A 21,287-nucleotide genomic window follows, 5' to 3' on the forward strand; every position below is an offset into this window, starting at 1 on the left:
GTAAAAATATACAAAAAATATATAAAAAATATATAAAAATGAAAACGAGTTGACAATTTAACTCAAGATATCGTACATAGAAGACCTAGATGCTCTTGACGTGAAGAGACGTGTATACATATTTGGCATATTTTAAGTTCAGGAGGGGAGGGTTAATGGCACAGAACATGCTTCTTAATCGCATATAATTCAGACATCAGGGAATATATTAATTTCGATCTAATAAAGAATGCTAAAATACTCTGAAACGCTGTGTTATGAAAACAAATATTTCGAGACAAACTCCAATTAGCTATTTCTGGATCTCGGAGAACAGGGCACACTGGATATAGGAGTAGATTTTGCAATCGTAGGACCTGGAGCGGGATGAGTCAGATGAAAGAAAGAAAAAAGCAGGAGACACCCACAAGTCAACTGGAATGAGGAGGAATTCATGGGAGGCAGGAGATAAGAGAAGGTCTGGTGCGCTCAACACAGAAGCTGAGATTCTTTGAGTACAGATGTTGGTGATACCATTTAGAGGACCAATTATCATGGAGTAAAATAAGATCACATTTTCGCTTTCAACCTCTAGGATGTCCCTTTCTCTGAAGAAGGAACCCCTGGGGTCTTTTAATGGACCATCATGCAAAGTCACTCACCCTTTCAACAGTGTCATACATTGTATATCTACTGTATATCTACTGTTCATTGTATATCTACTCTATATGCCTAGTCCAAAGAAGTTTGTGACACTATACATATATAAGAAAACATCTAATAAAAAAGTAACAATGGGGTTTATTCTTTACAGGAGAGCTGCCAGAAGATCTTGCAGGGGAATTGGAGTTTCAACAGTTATGAAGGTCCATCCTTGGTGAGCTTCTGCTGCAGGAAGAACTTGGCTGGCCCTATATAATGTGTAGTTAAATAAGTAAGATTTCTTCAAAGTCTCCTTACACGTTGCATGAAATAGGCCCAGCTCAGCCCTTCTACCTGGAGGAACCTGCCAGGGTTGGGCCGTCATTATAAATAATGAGGTGAAGGAGTTGAAACCACAACTCTCCTGACAACTCTGCCTTTCGTGAATAAACCTCTAGGTATGGTTAATGTACCTGGAATTATATAAAATGAGGCATCCATTTAAAGTGCTTTAAGTGGACATGCCCCATGCCCAAATCCAAACTTTTATGGTCCATACGACTTGGTAAACGAATGCATTGGAATTAAAAGAATTAGATAACTATGATTAATTCACCAGAAATGTTCTTGATCAGAAGTGAGAGGCCGTGTTATCGTCTAGATCCTAAGAAGTAGTTGACTCCTAATATGTTCTTCCTTTCCTTTGGGTAAAGCTGACTGGCTCTTGGAAGGAGGAAAGCGGGGTTCAACTTAAATAAATTAAGAAGTCTAAGTGGTACCTTAAATACCATTACTTTTAAATAAAAAATGAATAACTCCGCCACCGAAAAACTGAAAAATGGACCAGAAATGGCGGGACAGATGAAAAAAATGCACATTAAATCATATCTTTTTTTTTCGGTCTCTGTCAAGTCCCTTGACCTTCCTGTTTTCCCCCCACTGTTTAAAAGAGTCAAAACAAGTCTGCGAAGCGTAGATCCAACACAGGAAAAGCAAGGTTCCTGTGTGTCATTACCAACGCATTGTGTGTGCGAGGTTCTGACACACCGCAGATAACAATTGCTTTAGAAGCTGCAAACCAAAGATAAACCTTTATCGCCGAAGCTCTTCTCGTCTTTAGATTTCTTTTATCCAAAGAATGTTACGGTTACAGTTACCAATCAAAAAGAACGGGGTTGTTTTCCATGGTCCATTTCATGTTTTTTTTTTAAAGCAATATAATAATTGCCGTACAACGTGGCATTAAACAAACAACGAAATGGGTACAAGGGCGTGGTGGGAAATCTTCAAGAATCAGACTGTAACAGCTTGAATAATTCAGCATTCGGAGTTATGTTGGTGAATTGACCAGATATTTGAGGTCTTGTCTTCAAATTGTTGGTTACCTCCAAATTTAAGCTCAATGGGGCCTTGACCCATCTTGTAGTCATCCCAATGGGGCTTTGACCCACCTTGTAGTCATCCCAATGGGGCCTTGACACATCTTGTAGTCATCCCAATGGGGCCTTGACCCATCTTGTAGTCATCCCAATGGGGCCTTGACCCATCTTGTAGTCATCCCAATGGGGCCTTGACCCACCTTGTAGTCATCCCAATGGGGCCTTGACCCATCTTGTAGTCATCCCAATGGGGCCTTGACCCATCTTGTAGACATTCCAATGGGGCCGTGACCCATCTTGTAGTCATCCCAATGGGTCCTTGACCCATCTTGACCTTTATGCACCGATTAAAAATATGCAAAGGGTCGACAGCTAAACCACCTTATGTTTCGCCTCCTTAATTTGTGGGGAGCAGATATTTGGGGCACCCCAGTTTTCCATTCTTAGAGTTTTTAGAAAAAAACTATGCTCGTTGGTTTCAAGATTATTCCCCAAATTCCATAAATTATTTGCAATACGATAAAATTGTTAAAATATCATCTGCAAATAATTCTGAAATAATTCAGAATGCTACCAGCTGCCATTATTTTACAACTTTTAAAAAAAAATTACAATATACAAAATAACACTGATTAATAAAAAAAAAAATTTGTTTCCATTTTTATATCGAAACGATGTAAGTGGTGGGAAATTATGATACAACACAAACATTTACAATATAAAATTTAACTTACAAAAAAAATAATAAATATGTTTTTAATCGTTTGCCTGCAAGTGGAGATTTAGTTGTCTACCGACGCTCGAAAGGTTACATCTGAATGACGTAGTGAGTTGGTCTTTTCCAAGGTTTTAAGCTTAATTAAAAAAAACTGGCAGTTTGAGACTAACCATATTTAGAGATATATGTAGAATGTGGGCTGAAAACTTGCATTTTTGGGTTTCTGTACCATACACACACATGCACACATACATACACATATACATATATATATCATACCTGTCAAGCCCGGTGTGTAACGCAACGATCAAGATAAAAATACTAAGCTAAAATGACGAGTCTTACCTGCTTATCTTCACAGGACTGATTTCTTATCGCGTCTCACATTCTGTCTTTAAAAATAAAGAGAAATTGGAAATTTGTTGTCTTGCGGAGAGGCGTAATCCCCAGGTTTATTAATGGTGCCAGGCTGGAATGGTGGGCACGCAGCATGAGGACAGGCGCAGGTCTTTGTGCCGAGGGCAGCGCCCCGGGTTGGGAGGCTCGCTGATAATCAGATAATCATGGGAGCGAGTGAAAGAAGCGGGGCGAGTGATCGGTATGGGAGCTCGGTGGAGCAGAGGCAATGCCAAGTGTGGCTTGGATCCTGAGTACTAGGGAGAGGCAGGTCTGAGGAGGCTGGAGGCCGGGCTACGGCTGGTCTCGACTTGCCTATTTGTCTCGCTTAAAATTTCCTGCTCAACAATTTCGAGCAGAAATCTCGGTACTGAGATTCACTCACTTCCTCAGACACAGGATCTGAAGCCGCCACTATATATATATATATATATAGATAAATATATATAACAATATTTAATAAATATAGAGAATGTATATAAATAAATAGATAAATATAAAAATAAATAGATAAAAATATATAAATAAATATATAAATCCTGTATATACCACCCGATGACCTTCAAACCACTCGGAATAATCACGTAACATAGAATCAACTTTTAGAAGATACGGTTCTTGTTTTTTTTTTCAAGAGAGGAAAAAACACCTGTCTGATGCTGGAGTGGATTTCAATTGGAAATATAGAATTTACCAGCAGATCGGCCCCCATTCGACCCCCGTCTAGTTGCCTGCTTCTCCTGCTGTAAAGACTCAAACCTTAATCAGTCGTTGGTCTCGTCTTAGATTCAGGAGTCGTATGTCTATCCCATGCATGTTTAACTCCCTTCATTGCATTAGCCTCTACCACTTCTGCTGGGAGGCTGTTCCACTTATCTACCACCCTCTCAGTAAAGTAAAACTTCCTTCCATTCCATTTAAGCCAACGTTCCTCTCATTTTAGATTATGTTCTCTTCTTCTAACATTTTTCCTCCTTTTAAATCTGTATTTTTCGTAACAATTCCAGATGATTGGCATACCTGAGAACTTTCTAAATTAGCTGACTCTTGAAATATTAACCCTTTAATATGCATTGGGAAGACTCTACGTACTTATTCACCAAATGTGCTGAATGGCCCTAGCACCGGTCATCATGGAAGCCTTCACTTGGCATTATTTAAAGATACATTGAATTGAGTCACCTGCATTCAAGCAGGGATATCAACCATAACATACTGGAAGCAAAAGAACCGTCTGCTTGTTCACATTAATCAGGTGATCATACCTGTCCACGGCCACAATTCACTGCGTGTTATTAAACACACGCACATTATTCACGGGGAGACGTGTGGTCACCTCGTATGAATGAACACATTGTTCGGCCAGCACAGCGTGTTATTGATCTGTATACAATGTCAGGTGAGTTAAATTCCCGATTATAATGACCGCTGATATGTTTATACTGACCTTGGGTCTAAAATATATACTCTACAGAGTCTTCCATTGTAATTCATCTGGGGTTCACTTGTCTGTGCCTTCTTTGCCCCCCCTTCCAACATACACTCTGGCACACATATATGAACACACTAACAAACATGTACACATTAATTCTAGCACACTTTCCATTTCATGCACTTACACATCCATGCTCTCACACACACACACACACACACACACACATTACACATCCATGCTCACACACACGTACGCCTACACATCCATGCTCACACGCACGTACACCTACACATCCATGCTCACACGCACGTACACCTACACATCCATGCTCACACGCACGTACACCTACACATCCATGCTCACACGCACGTACGCCTACACATCCATGCTCACACACATACACCTACACATCCATGCTCACACACACATACACCTACACATCCATGCTCACACATACACCTACACATCCATGCTCACACAAACATACACCTACACATCCATGCTCACACACACATACACCTACACATCCATGCTCACACGCACGTATATGCCTACACATCCATGCTCACACGAACGTACGCCTACACATCCATGCTCACACGCACACACACACACATTACACATCCATGCACACACACACATTACACATCCATGCTCACACACACACAAAATTATGCATCCATGCACACACAAAAACACGCACACACAAAATGACACATCCATGCACACACACAATTTCACATTCATGCTCACATACATACGTATATACAAACACATTTGCACATATACATACATCTCACCCCCACTTACCTCTCACCGCTTGTGCAGCTTGCTGTCCGGCTGCTCACACACGGTGGTGCGGTCCAGGCCCGAAGGGCCCTTTTCTAAACTATTTTGAACGGGTACGAGGAGACAGGAAGAAGGGGTCGCAGGGTCGCACCGGGCCCCCTAGAGGCACGGGCCCCATCGCAGATGGGACCCCTGTAGTTACGCCAGTGCCCATGGTAAAATTTTAATTGGTAGATACTACAGAATTATTCCTCCCCATTAAGTTATACATTTTTTATTATTAAGTTACTGGTTGCTGTTGATTGGCTCGGGCAACCTTTCTAAGGGTGGAGGAGGCGATAGGAAGCATTAGATGGTTTCTACCCGCTTATGCTAAAGGAAATGTTTTTGTAGGGCTTTTTTTAACAGCTCATTAATGCAAACCGACCCCCCCCTCCCCCTATATGAAATGCTTTAGTTTTACTTCTCTGTTCCCGTTATTGTACAGAAATGTGTGTTTGGTGGTTGCAGAAAGTGATCGATCTCCCTAGAAACAAGACTTTGGGTATATATAGATATATTTGTGGGCGGACGCAGATGCGGTCGCTGGTATTTGGCATAAAGCTGGCGTTACGAAGTTGAATTGTCTTAAACATTTAGATGGATAAAATGTTTCTATTTTATTTTCTGATTTTCTCAAAAATATACCGTAAATAATCTGATTAATGCATTTTTTTTTTTATAGAAATGTGTTTTAATGATTATGCAAAAATTTAGCAAAATAGCTAATTAATTGTTAATTTATTGAAACTACCTACAGCTTGTGCACATTAAAGTCGATATTTAAGAAGCTAAGATTGGTATTCGTTTCTTTTTTTCTACTCATAACAGTGATTTTTTCCCCCCAGTAGAAGACCGATGTTTACTTTGTGGCTTCACGTTTCAGAGAAGTAGGAAGCAACACCCAAAATGTAAAGAAAGCCGCTAAAAACCCCAAATTTTTTATACCGTATTTGCTCGATTATAAGACGAGGTTTTTTTCAGAGCAAATGCTCTGAAAAATACCCCTCGTCTTCTAATCGGGGTCGAGAGTGTGTGTGTGTGTGTGTATTAGTTAAATGGGGGCATAGGGCATTTCTGGAGTGGCGTTAAGGGGGCATTTAATAGAGCACTCTGCCTCCTGAAATGCCTTATACCTCCCTATATGCCACTCTGCCCCATAATATGCCTTTTAACCCCCTAAATGCCAGAGTGGCATATAGGGGTATAAGGCATTTCTGGAGGCAGAGTGCTCTATACAATGCCTTTTAACTCCCTTAATGCCACTCTGCCTCCTGAAATGCCTTATACCTCCCTATATGCCACTCTGCCCCATAATATGCATTTTAACCCCCTAAATGCCAGAATGGGATATAGGGGTATAAGGCATTTCTGGAGGCAGAGTGGCATATAGGGGGTCAAAAGGCATACCATGGGGCACAGTGGCATATAGAGGGTTAAAAGGCATATCATGGGCCACAGTGCCATATTGGTGTGGCAAGCCTGGGGGCAGATGTGCGTAACTGGGGGACAGGCTGGAAAATACAAGAAATAAAAACAAAAAAAATATTTTTCTCAATCATAGCTTTTATTAAAAAAAATAGTTTACATGAATTAACATTTACTGGTAAAACTTTTTTCCTTTAGGGTCGTCTTATATTCAGGCTTTTTCTTTTTTCCTAAGTTAATATTCAGATTTTGGGGGGTCGTCTTATAATCAGGGTCGTCTTATAATCGAGCAAATACGGTAATTGTTTTTAAAAAATATATACAATGTAAAGAAATGATTGGGCTTGCGCGCCTATTGAAGATGTACTGAAATATGTCTACGGGGTCTCAATAGGTCCGGCTTGGGAAGAGAGAGGGGAGATGTAATAGAAACATTTAAATACATAAAGGAATTTAACAGAGTACAGGAGGGAAGTTTATGTCAAAGGGGGAGAAACGTTACAAGAGGCCAGAAACTAAAACTAGAAGGTTTTAGATGGAATGGAATGAATAGAAGGCTTAGATGGAATGTCAGGAAGATTTCCTTACTTTACCGAGAGTGTGGTAGTTAAGTGAAACAGCCTCCCAGCAGAAGTGGTAGAGGCTAATACAGTAGGACCATAATCTAAAACTAGCGGGTCGGAGGCGTAGATGGAATGTCAGGAAGATTTACTTTGAAGGCTGTTCTTCTTAATACCTGTTTACTGAGAGGGTGGTAGATAAGACGGGAGGGAGTGGGTCACATAACGTCCGTGATCTCTCACTCCAGGTGGATTTGCAGGTAAACCGGGCAAAATCTGACCCCCAGTCCAAACTGACAGCAATTCAGATGGGTTAAAGACCGTTGTTGTATGTCGCTACATCCCCCGCAAAAATAATACAAGGCCGACAACCGTAAAAACTTCAAAATCGTATTTATTACAAGAATAATTTAGAAACAAAACAAATAAAAACAAGCGATTTTGAGATGACCTTCATGTTAACAAAATGTTTTTGATTACATGATCACAATGCAGTTTGGCACACGGTTTAACATTTTAAATACATTAAATGATTTATTTAATTGTAGAATTTTAAAGCTCCGGGTCATGTAACAGATGGTTCCTTAGCTTGATCGGGAAGTGTCTTCAGATCAGAGATTTGTAAGGTGTTTGTTGAACAGGAGACGCTTTCTTGTGTACAATGTCGCCCCCGACCCCCCCAGGCCACCCCCCGTCTGATCTCTGCCAACCTAGACCTTGATCGACTCAAGGACAAACAACAAAGAAGTTGTTTTTATCCCCTTAGCGAATCTCCAACAACTTCCAAGGGTTTAACATCAAGTTTTTCTCACCACATTAACCCCTTAAGGACAATAGGCGGTCCCTAAACCCATTGAAAACAAAGCATTTTGAGCCCGTACATGTACGGGCTTTGTCATTAAGGGGTTAAAGCACAGTGGGGGCCACAATGTAAGGCCACGGTTAAAGGAGTAACCACTTTAATAATGTAGAGCCCACCTTCCCCCAAAAGAAAGAACAGAGCCCTTGAGTTGTATATCCTTAATATCTTAGTAACTTTGTCCCTCCTCTATTCCTATATTTTATTTCTATACAGTATATACAGTCATTTAATCATCTAACTACTATACATTTTGCGGCCATAAAAAGATGGCGGACCAAAGCAACTCTCCTCTATTTACCTTGGAGACCGGAGGATGAATTTATGAAAGGCACAAAGTCAGTTTTAGGGATAGCAGCTGTGACGGTTCTCTATATATTCCCAGTGAGATAACCTACAAAAATACAGATTTTGGAGATTTGAATTTTTTTTTCCAATGTATTGAAAAATGTATTATTATTATTATTAAAGAATTGGGGACAGGAGGGGAAAAAAGCCTCAAATGCCTTCAAAATGCATTTAACTTAATAACTTTAAACAGCCATCTACAAGCAAGGGGTTAAAAAATCCTTGGCAACGACTTGATTTATTTTAAAGGAAGACTGTAAAGAGTTTTTTTTTTTTGCACACTTTTTAGAAGACACACTAAAAAGAACATTATGACTTAATGTAGTAGTGTCATATGCGTGAGACCCCGTAGTGAAGCTAGTTACATAATGCAAACATTCCAGGGGGTCTTCCGTGTGGCACAGAAGGTGACTTTAAATAGCCAAATGCTTTTCTCACACACCTAAAGACCCCGACAGAAGGGGACTATGTGGACAACTTGTTTAATAGGGTCAAGAACAAGATGCGGTGACATAAAATCTTGTAAGTAGGTTCTTAGACCACCAAGCATTATGGGAAAGAACCCCAGACCCAGCACGGGAATACCCAAGTACAGGGAAAAAAAAAAACAGAACAATGTAAGTTTGCACTCCGATGCCATGTATGTACAAAAGAATTACCACGCCAATGGTTAAAAGACAATTATGGAGACACGTCAGATCTCTACCATAATATACGACCTTTAATTTAAAGTAGAGTTTCAGAATGTGGCTCCTTCATTCATTCGCCGTAGAACCGTTAATCCGTCAAATGAATGGCCAGAAACTGTGTAAGTGCAAATGTTTATATGTGCAAATTCTGGGTGGAAGAGCAGGAGAAGGAGACATAACAGGCCAGGTGTCGGCAGCTGCCGGACGCGCTGCGGGAAACGGCTTCCTGTTCTTTGCTCAGAACAATAACCGGCTTCCTTGCAGCTTTCTGTCTGACTCACATCTTCATGCCCTGAACCTGGTACTTCTTCCTCCTTACACAGCGAGGGCACGGGTTCCTCTGCGTTTTGCAGGGTCTGTGGAAGACTGCTTTGCAGTCGCCGCATCTAGTTGTGAGAAGATAACGGTACAAGCAATGAACCCATCTGCTATGGAAACCTTTTAAATATATTTGATGGGAAGTAGATGACAGAGGTCCACCAATCATTCATGGCTTTCTCTCAGGGCTGGTACATTAACCATTTAAATTACACACAGAGCAGGTTTCACCGGTTAGCACCCATGAGGATAGGAGCCGAGGCACAGGGAGTTGATGTTGTATGTGAACCATGAATACTTGAACCCATGAACATGTGTCTGATGGCTTAAGTTCCTCAGTGAACCTTCTCCATGTGCATGTGATGGCCTGACCCATAAGTGGAGAATCTAATTCACAGATCGTGCAATTACCAGTCTCACCTGATGGTAGTTTCAAACTGGAAGGGGTAAATTATCTCATTGCGGTTACAGATCAGGCAGATGAATCCTCTCTGCCTGCAGAGCTCGCATGCGTAGACGTGGTGACTTGCGAACTCCAAGACCGACTGGAGGATGGGCTCGAACGCGCCGTCCGCGATCTGCAAGGTACAGAGATTTCTGCCGTCAGCGAATAAGTAGAAAATACCAAGTTATTGTAAATGAAATTATCAAGTCATTGTAAATATTATTTAGATCAAACGGGCCAGGCGTGCTATACCTGCTTTAGGTCCCGCAGGCTGTAAGTGTGGGCACAATCCAGAAGATAGGTCCGTTGGTCTAAGCTAAAAAAACAACAAAACACAATATAAAAAAAAAAGAATGAAATTGAATGGTGAGAACTGTGGAATAAAATCATAGGGCTATACCCAAATAAATCATAAAACACCAGGGAGCCCGGCAGATGGCAGAGAGATAGTTGGACACTCAGTTCATTAAACAGGCACTAGGTGGTACTCGAGTACAGTTTCATTTGTGAAAACACAACGCATGCGAAGAAATTGGGGAAATGCGTGGGGGGTGGTCAGCTGACTCCTCAGCACACTACCCAACTCAGAAAGGAAACACTTCAGCCGTTCTCCAACCATCTCATCTATAGGTAAATATATATGCAAAATGTACCTCCACACAATGGGGGGGGGGGGGATTTAGACATACATGAGATAGGCATATGGCTCCTGAATCTAAGACAAAACCAACGACTGATTAAGATTTGAGTCTTTACAGCGAGAGATTATTTTAATCAGCACTGTCCGCATCAGTTCACAACGGCCCAAACTGTGGGAATTTTTGGGGGATTAATCTAATCCGTGTGCAACAAAATCATTATCAATAGGTAACCCACCTCTTGTTCAACTCCTGTAGGGCTCCGCTGCGGCACGTTACGAGATACTCCCCCAGCAACCGGAGTCTCTCTCGGCTGTGGCTAATCTCATACATAGTCTGCGTGTGTTGATACAGACGCTGGTTCAAATACTGCACGTTCATTAAGGGCTCGTTTTGCACCATATTCAAGAAGTTCAAAGCTGGTTTCGACACCTAGTGGAAGGATGAGGGATTTTCGTCACACAGCAGGCAGGGAAGCGCTCCACAATGCATAGCACAACATGAACACGAGGCCACGAAGCAGCCGGAAAGCATTAGATATGACAAGTACGTACCGCTCTCTCCGTTATATCCCAGTTGTGCATCATTCTAGAGGGGATGACCGAACCTTGATCTTGGTGGCACCATTCACAGTAATAAAGCCCAGAGAAACCACAGAGCTTCGCTTTCCCAAACTGGAATCCGATCTGTTTGTGGCAACCTGCGAGGAAAAGAGAATGTGAAAAGAAAGCATCAATGGCGATGCACTCATTCACGGTCTGCGCTCTGGAATAACCATTCATACCTGACGCGTATTAGTTCCGCAGAACATTCATGGGTTTTAGTAACTAAACCGTTAAGTTTCCATCCCAAAAACTAACAATGCATTATCAAAACACCCCCACAATCAAAACAAGTCGGGGGCAGATTCCCCTTTTCATGCCTACTATAGCCGTCTAAGTAGATTACCCGTTTTCGTGGTAGTTGAGCTGTAGCAATTACCGTGTTCCTCCCTGCTTAAGAGGTTTTGTGTCATTAACAACTTGTTATCCGTCTTCTCTCCGAAAGTAAAAAATTTAATCACTTGAGCCAAATATAATTAGTGTAAAAGTTTCCCTTTAATTATTAAATGCCTTAAGACTGAATGCACACTTCAATGTAGGTTTACTAACCTGCACACTTGAAGTTCTGAGAGTCCAGGCCCATCTCGGTGGGAATGTGGAGCAGGTACTTGAAGAGGGGATGTTCCCGGATATGGGATTTTATCTCGATTTTTCCATCTCCGGGTACAAAGGCCGAGTCCTCTTCTGACTCGAGGTACGCAGCGCGGACAAGCTCCCTCCAAGCCTTGGCCTCTAATGAGCTCTCTGCCTGTAGCTGTATGGAACCTTTCGAGGTTACCAATCGGAAACAAGAAGGGCTTCCCAAATTGGCATCTGGTAAGATGTCTCGGACCATCTCGATGCTGTAAGAGCTGTATAAAACTTTCTCAGGGTTCTTGGGTAAATAGCACCGCAGGACTCTATCCGATAAGGAGAAAATACACTGGGTCCAGCGTTTATGGATTTTCATGTAGAGTATGGACTCTTTCAGAGCGTCTGGTTCTGCTTCAAACGGAGAAACCCAACTGAAGTCCTGAGCAGACCGCGTGCTCCCACCAAGAGAAGGCGTTTTGTTTTCCAGATCGCTGGGGGACTCGGGGTACTGTAAAACCTCCCAAGCCTCTTCTTTCTGAGGGCGGAATTTCTCTACAGCCTCCTGCAGTCTTTCCACCCAATCCTGGGCTTCACCTTCCGAAGGAGCCCGTAAATACAGCTTTTTAGCAGGAAAGTGCAGCTCAAAGCGCCCATCGCTGTACGCGGGACCCACAGACTCGCACCGAAACAGCGAACAGTTCTCAAGGCAGATTTGCTCTTCTCCTTTGAGGAACAGACGGAATTCGTATGGCGTCAGCTCGCAATAAAAGCTCTTGTACAATCCCAAGGCATTTCTTCGTTCGAGACAACCCAGCATCAAGAGACCCCGGAAAGGGTTTGAAAGGCCTGAATTAAAAACACCACGTCACATATATATATATATTAATCTGAATCTGGAAAGCATTCCCAGCCACCCATATGAATTCCCCGTAATCGTTACCTATTTGCCGCCTGCGGACGACATTGAAGGATTTACTGATCTGGTCGGAAAACTGGGTAGAGTCGCCGATTAATTGGTTCAGGGGCTGGGAAGGGAGAAAACTTCCTTTCTGCATCTGATCGGTAGGGATAACAGGTTCTGGTCTCTGGAAATCATCTTCGGAGATCCAGCTTCTGCTTTTCTGAAGACACAAAAGAGAAAACGGATGAATCTAGAACTTCAGCAGATACTTATTGCGTTAAGTCCTTGCTCTTATACTCAGGGTAGGTTTATCTGCCATCAAATTCTGTGATGCTTTGATTTTATTTTACACTTGTCTCCTGGGTGCTTATACCCTTCACACTATACCCCTCTACCCCTTCTGCTTGCATCACACATTAACACTCGGTCTATTCATAAGAACGCATTTAGGAATCCTTAAAAATGAAAGTTTCCTCAATGCAAAAAAACAAACTATTACATTTTTAAATATATCGGTAAAATGTTTTCACAACTAGACCAAACTAGCAATCTTCTGTACCAGGCATAGCATATAGTCATCACATGTAAAATAAAACTATTTGCGAGCACAAAGTACAGATGAAATCGTACCTTAAAGCAAACTTGTATTTTTATTTATTTATGTAGGGTTCACAAGGGGAAAAAAAGGCAATCCAAAGCTTACTTCCGCTTTGATGTGTCGCTTTAAATGCTAATGATAAAGGCTCGTATTGCGAGGACCTTAATAAACCAATGACTTACACTACACCAGGTACTCACTGTGAGTTCAGCAACAGGACAAGGCTCACATTTAAGCAGAACGCTTTTTTCCGGGTTGCTAGATCTGCTGTCCCCGACACGTTCCTCGACTGCTTCGGTTTGGGGAACGGTAGCATGTGTCTTCCCCGCTGATGTGTCACATGAGTAATTCTGATTACTGCTATCGTGGCTTGGAGGCTCTGCGCTCGTCGGCTCGTTTTCCGATTGTGGTTTTAATAAAACAGCTGACTGGAGAGTTTCAGGTTCCGACAACTGTCTTTCGCGTTTCAAGCCCTGCGTCTTGAAGTCTTCAGCCTCAGGTCCGGTCTCTTTCTCGGACAGCTCGTCCGGGAGATCATCGGTGGGAGTTGCGTTAGATACTAGAGGGAGACTGGGTTCCGCATCCCTGAGAAAAAAGAGGAAACATTAGGTCTGTGCATTTAACTTTACAGGGAACAGGGTGTGTGGGTAGTCACCCCAATATTTTAATGTTCTGCAGCAAAGAAGCCTATGAAACATCTACATTTTCACCTTTTAAAGATATAGCCTATTAGCACAACCTCAAGGCACAGACAGGACCTCTGTGGGGCATATAAAATATCTGTATTCATTTTTATTCAAGGCGAGCAGTTGTGTTAGCAGTGCTGTCAGGTTTACAAGACAGGTGTCATGTTGGCACTTTTTGAGTAGACCGTTAGCCATTGGATATTATCTGAAAGGAAACAATTGATCGGGACAAGCACAAAAAATAGAATACCACCATAACAACAATTAAACTACAAAACAGACAGAAGGACTCACTCAGCGTTAGACTTTTCTGACTCTTCCGGCTCTGTGGAATCTACTTCGCAGGAGGAGATATCGGGGCTCCCTAGTATAACAGGGGCCCTGGCATGTGGCTGTTCGTCTGAGCCAAGGCTGGAGGAGAGCTGAGATGATGAACTGTTGGTTTCTAGACTCATGGATGACGACTCTATGATCCCTTTGCCCTCCTGCAGCACGGAGCTGTTGGTGTCATCAGAGCTGGAGGACTGAGAGACAGAGTCCAATGATTTCCGCCGGAGAGGTGCATGAGGAGACAGTATTGACCGCTCCGTGTCCTCGGCCCACAGTCCCGATAACGAAAGCGGCGTGGCTGTCCATACATTTAGAATGGAGGATTTGTAGGACAGATTGAACGTCAAGGAAGACAGCCCTTGTAGGTAACTAAGGACCACATCACAGTCTTCAGCATCTAGAAGCAATGCACATGGCTGGTAGTATTCCAGCAGCCAAGACTTTTCTCTTTGTAACGAAATGAAATAGCATTCCATGAGACAGTCATTCAGAGCGAGACGTAGCCAAGAGCGGCATCGGCCCACATCGGTGTTAATGAAACTCACGCTCTCCAGTTCAGTGATCACGTTGCTGCAAAAGACAAGAAGCATTAGGAATGGAAACAATACGGGGACATCTAGTATTTTAACCTAGGGAGGCTGCAAGGGGTTGTTGCTATAATTATGCAGTTATTTGGGGTGAAGTGCTAAACGGAACTATCTGCCTGTAAAACTCAACTTGTTGCTATAGTAACTGTTCCATCAGGGAATCTATTAACAAAAACTTTAAATTTTCACTATTGCAATTCTTTTTATTTTGCAGAAATGATACTCCACCACAGCAGAATCATGCAGCTCACCGGTGAGTGATGGCCTTCAGCAGAGGCCAGTAGGCCGGCTGGGGTAGTGGCACGTGGCGGCCCCTGCTTCTTCCTTTCCTTCTGTCAGCTTCTGTTTTAATAAATTTGGGTTTCAGGCCGTGAACGAACACGGCTTCCAAAGCCACGCAGAGGCCGTTTGCATCGTTGTCTTCGCTGGTGACCACATCGTCCGTGGTGACGTATCGGACCTGAAGCTCTCTGAGACAACTGGATAACTTCTTCGTGATCCTCTGACAAAAAGCACACGCTGATTACCATTTATTTCATAGAAAAGCAGTTTGCACAATGTCTAATATTGTCGCTTAAAGACTAGAAGGCTGGCGGCATTTTCTGTCTGTGTAGCACAGGCAGCATTAGGCATTGTGATGAGAAAGCAAATCACGAGATGCAAGGAGGCGGAAGGGGACGATCCGGGAAACAACTAATGAGCAGAAAATACCCTGTTCTCTTTTACGACAGAACAATGGAGAGGATTACATTGCAGTCCCTGTACTAGTTAACAATGGATTCCTGCCTGGCGGTTCTAATGGATCCCGCCTGGTTCAGAATGAATGCCATAACGCCAGCCTCCTGTATGCAGGTTTGACAGGTCTGTCATGTTTACTCATCTCTGTTTTCACGATGGGATGATGTTTGCAGAAGAGATAAAATCCCTGACTTTACTTTATAAAGGACCAACCCCACCGTGATTCTCCAACGAGTTAAGCCTTTATAACGAATACACTTCAGACTGTCATCTCATAATTTAGTTATACATTATACAGGGTCGTGTCAGTCTTTCTGGCAGGTGAGCGCTTCTGGGTTGGCCCTTTATAAACACACCAACGTATTATCATCCTTTTTTAATTGTTTTGGTTTATGTGTTTAGGACTCTTACCATAAAACGTACCCACAAGCACCTCGCTGTTTTAAAGCTTAGAGCTGATGCAGACCGCAGGTTTAGAAATCCTTAAGTCTTAGACAAGGCTAAGGGTTGAATAGCCTCCCGGCAGCAGTGGTAGAGGGTAATACAGAGAGGGGGGTTAAACATGCATGGGGTAGGCGTACGGCTCCTGAATCTAAGACGAGACCAACGACTGATTAAGGTTTGAGTCTTTACTTTACTTACCAGCTTCACGTCTCTGGACTCCTGAACGTTCTCGGGAGCAGGAGATGAATACATTTCAGCGCCCTTCAGAATAGCACAAAGATCACATGACAACTGGGGAAAAAAATATGCAAATGTTAGTCAGTGTATGATGCCAGCTTTCCAAACGTTACACATTTTCATTGCAGAAACAGGGAACTTGAGTTTGTGCGGAGCAGCGAGGACTGCGATTCTGCGAGTGAAGGAAGTGAGCTTCTTCAGTGGGGGCAGCGACGAGATATGAAGGTTCTGGGAATGTGTTAGAGGTCACATAAGGAGTGGGAAGAGGTTTCGGGACAGTAGGGTTACATAGCAGCCACTGAATCCACAAATAGGGCAAAGGTAGGAAACTAAAACTAAAAAAAAAGGATCCTCTGAAGCATGTGACTTCTGCTCTCGTCTCGGGACACGCCGCTAAAAACACAAAGTTCAGGACGTGGAAACCGGCCAAAAGTCCAAAAATGAATGCGATCACATTAGCTGCAAAGGCATCGTTACGCTGCGTGACACAAGCCGGCCGGTGATAGAGCTTTACGTACAATGACACTACCATTCAAAAGTATGGGGTCACTGAGCTGCTTTCGTGGAAAACAAGGACATTTCTGGCTGTAACCTAATTACAAAAGGGTTTTCTAACCATCAATTAAGCCTTTTATACTTGGATCAGCAAACACAACGTGCCATTGGAGCACAGGAGTGATGGGAGTGATAAAGGGCCATTGGAGCACAGGAGTAATGGGAGTGATAAAGGGCCATTGGAACACAGGAGTGATGGGAGTGATAAAGGGCCATTGGAGCACAGGAGTGATGGGAGTGATAAAGGGTCTCTGTACGCCTATGAAGATATTCCATTAAAAATCAGCCGTTTCCAGTTACAATAGTCATTTACGACCGTCTGGGTCTGCTTATGTAACTTTGCATTCACAATAAATCGCTGCTTTGCTAGATTCTAGAGAATTTTGTTTTGACAGCCGAATTCAGTGGCACTTCAGATGTAAATCAGGAACCCGTCGAGCGTGGTGCTTGTTTGCTGAAGCCCCGATATAATTCTTCCCAACTAAGTGAACTGAGTTTATTTAACGTCTTTTGTGATTTATTTTGCACCCTTACAGATTAATTTCAAGTTGGAACATCGACGCGCATGGATCACTGGGGTTTTAATGTCGACGTCTTGTTTGTGCGCTACGCCTTTGGAATACCCCCCAACCCGCTCGATGTAACATGCAAACAGCACTAGCACGACGGGAAAAGCTGGAGTTTATTGGCGTTCCTCGTCTCGATGGGATTCATTTTGTCTTAAGACTGGACAGTATAGAGAACGATCTCAGCCATATACTGGGGATCACATTAAAGCATTCAGCCTTCTATACATTAAAGTTATTCGGGGCAAACCCGCGCATGCTTCAGCAGTGGCAGAAAAGGCAGTGAACCGGATGAGCAACATGCCGGCTATTTGCTTACTTTAGGCAGAATTCCCAACATACTTTTATGTCCTTTATAAAGTGCGGGTAGCCGGAGTGCCAAATAACCACACAGTAGCATATAAGCTGTGCATAAATACCCAGCGCTGTATAAATAATAATAACAATGATATATAACATACATGTCAGTGTCCCAAGATGTTTATACTTTACATATTTTGTAAGAGGGGGAAAAAAAAGAGGGGAAGGGGAGCTAAGGGGAAAAGGAGGTGAAAGTACCCCCCACCCCAATGGGGAGAAAAAGAAAAGATACCCCAGTGTCTGAAGGGAAGATAACACAATGCGTGAGGAAGGGGCAGCAAAGGAGAAGATACCCCAATGCCTGAGGGGAAGGAAAAGATACCCCAATGCCTGAGGAGGGGGGAAGGAAAAAATACCCCAAAACCTGAGGAGGGGGGAAGGAAAAGATACCCCAATGCCTGAGGAGGGGGGAAGGAAAAGATACCCCAATGCCTGAGGGGAAGGAAAAGATACCCCAATGCCTGAGGAGGGGGGAAGGAAAAGATACCCCAATGCCTGAGGAGGGGGGGGGATAACCAAATGCAAGGAGCCCCTATGCATAAGGATGTGGGGGTAAAAGCGGGAAAGATCTCACCTCCGAACGATCCTCAGCAGCTCCAGCAACATAGAAATAACAAACCCAGCTTCCGCCTTCCCGGTCAGCTTCCGGTCACGTGTCCCGGCTTCCGATGACGCGAGCGGGCAGGGCCATGCCCGGCACGTGAACTGTCCACACGCAGATAGCCAGATAGGCGCTGCTTCAGTGTCTGCCCCTGCACCTTACAGCACCGAGTACACAGTCACACCGCTGTTACTAGTGCTAATAGTTTACTGTACGCAAAACTCGTTCCTGTCACTGCCGATAATGTACCGTGCAGCACCGAATGTTTACACCTACAAGTCTATGCCACTGGTGGCAAAGTGGTGTACAGCGCAGAGTACATAATACATAGTACATGGTGCACAGATACAGCGTAATACAGTTGAGATGCACAGCACTGAGTATGCATAATGTAACACAATGTAATTTTGTTATTCCTGATTGGTTCAGACAGGCTTCGTAAGGATGAAGTTAACATTAACCCCTTACTGACCAGGCTGTTTTATTCTTTTTCTACCCTTAGTGACAATGGCTGTTATATATTGTTTTTTATTTCTTCTAATACCATTATTGTGATCATATCATCTAATTTCCTGTAAAATATGGTGAAAAATTGGGGGGTAAAAAGCTTTTTCTCAGCGTTTTGCTATTTCAAAACAATTTTTTTTCCAAATCTGGTCGTTTTGCCACCATGTCCTATTTGGGACATCTTTGAAGCCGGCCAACCCAATTTACCCCATTAAACCATTTATTTTTGAAAACTAGGCGCCCCACAAGGTATTTCTAATGCTGATATTTTAACTCTTTCCATGCACAAATTCCACCACCAGCCTTTGTCAAAGTTTGTGGTTGTCATTTTTTTGTGTGTGGTTTTTACTATATTACTATATCACTATAACATATATATCATATCATATATGTTAAGAAACACCCTAACATATACAGTGATACCCCCCATGCATGGGTTTGTCGGGTTGTTTTTGGGCTAAAAGGCCAAATTTGGGAGATTTTTTTTTTTACATCTGGTAAATCTGAGACTATGCCCTATTCTTTGAACCCGGCCAATTCAGTTTACCCCATTAAACCATTCATGTTTTTAAACTTGGCACCCAATGGGCATTTTAATTGCTCATTTTTTAACTCATTCAATGCCAGGTTTTTTTGGGGGGGGGAATAAACTGATAATTTTAGCACTTGCTCATAAAAATAAACTTTCTGTTTAAAAAAAATATATTTTTGCACTTTTTTTCTTGTTGGAACTGGATGGCTCCCCTGACTGTGACATCACTGCACACATATGTGTACTAATTAAATTATAAAGCTGGGCTCCACTGAGTACCTGTATTCAACCTGCAGGGGAGAGCCAACAAGTCTCAAGAGGATCTGGAGAGACTCTCTTGAGAACATATCTATTTTTTAAAGGGTGCTGTCTCGCAAGAGGGTGGTAGATAAGTGGAACAACCTCCCAGCAGAAGTGGTAGAGGTTAATACGATGAGGGTATTAAACATGCATACGGCTCCTGAATCTAAGACGAGACCAACGACTGATTAAGGTTTGAGTCTTTCCAGCAGGAGAAAGAGACAGACTAGACAGGGGCCGGATGGGGCCGATCTGCCAGCAGACTCTTTGTTTCTATGTTTGGATCTATCAGGTTGTTTTGATTACTAAACAAATTTTCCTGGAAAATTAAGGTGGTGAAGCCCGCAGGTATAAGAATTACTAAGAGTAAAGGTGGCGCCCAGCAGGCTTGGCATACATTTTTTAAAGAAAAGGTGTTCCAGAACCCGTTTTCAAAGAACCTCTGACTTATCAGGACTTACAAACGTCTCAGACGAAAGTGAATCAGATTCTAGTCATCTTTATTGATTCATAAAATTAAAAAGTGATTCAATCAACGGTACAGCTGGGCGAGTAAACAAATAAACAGACCCATTCAGACCATCAAAAAAATCTGATTCACCTTTGTAAGTCCTGATAAGTCAGAGGTTCTTTGAAAACGGGTTCTGGAACACATTTTCTTTAAAAAATGTATGCCAAGCCCGCTGGGCGCCACCTTCACTCTTAGTAATTCTTATACCTGCGGGCTTCACCACCTTAATTTTCCAGGAAAATGTGTTTAGTAATCAAAACGACCTCATAAACATCCAAACTTAGAAACACTGAGTGTGCGCTGGGGGGTTATCGCTGTATACAGCACTGGGGGTTGCCAGTGGTGTACCAGGGGGCACAGATAGACCACCATAGTCAACCTAGCCCAGAACAGCATAAAAAAGCATTTACATAGTTAATTAAGTGAAAAAAAGACAAGGTCCATCAAGTTAAGCCATCCCGCGACCCATCTTAGTTGACCGAAAAGGAGGCAAAAGCAAGACTGCCCTTACGCTTGTTTCACACTCTTTGCAATTTTGACTCCACCTGCTGGCAGCGTCGGGAATTGCGGAACGACCCGAGGAACGATGGAAGTCCTCCACGAAGCAGACCCAATACAAGCTGCTGGAGACAACAGAAAACATCACCAGCAGCTGGTCAAGCTGGCTGGTCGGAATGCCCAGGGTCTGAGGGACACAGGGGCCACCCTGACTCTGGTACAGCCTCACAGGATACAGGACTTGGACAAATTGGTCGTATCGAATCCTGCCTTCTGGAAGTATGAGTCATGAAGGGTCTGCCAGCTGAGGTCCTACTCAGCAATGACTTGGGGCGTCTTACTTCCAAGTTCTCCACAACACCTCCTGAGACTGCATGTCCTGTCACCCTCAGGCTCCATGCCTGGACCGCTGACCAGTGTTCCCTCTAAGCTGTGCTGGGGCGGATATTGTGCGCACAAAATTTTAGCTCTGTGAAAATTTTTGCACAAGAGACATTTT

General features: G+C 43.0%; 1 protein-coding gene across 1 annotated transcript; it reads right to left on the minus strand.

The window, feature by feature from the left end:
• Positions 1-8,569: 8,569 nt before the first annotated feature.
• On the minus strand, positions 8,570-18,776 carry LOC149280963 (pleckstrin homology domain-containing family M member 1-like). The gene is made up of 13 exons (XM_089499923.1): positions 18,690-18,776; positions 16,320-16,412; positions 15,191-15,441; positions 14,317-14,922; positions 13,537-13,921; positions 12,778-12,958; positions 11,814-12,683; positions 11,217-11,362; positions 10,901-11,094; positions 10,277-10,340; positions 10,000-10,157; positions 9,543-9,647; positions 8,570-8,618 (listed from the first exon to the last, which is right to left on the minus strand). The coding sequence occupies exons 1-13, from the start codon at positions 18,774-18,776 to the stop codon at positions 8,570-8,572; spliced, it is 3,189 nt and encodes a 1,062-aa protein (XP_089356049.1).
• Between the last annotated feature and the right edge of the window lie 2,511 nt (positions 18,777-21,287).

Source organism: Sceloporus occidentalis, unplaced genomic scaffold, assembly GCF_023333645.1.
Source record: "Sceloporus occidentalis isolate IW3139 unplaced genomic scaffold, rSceOcc1.0.p SCAF_143, whole genome shotgun sequence".
Lineage (NCBI taxonomy): Eukaryota > Metazoa > Chordata > Lepidosauria > Squamata > Phrynosomatidae > Sceloporus > Sceloporus occidentalis.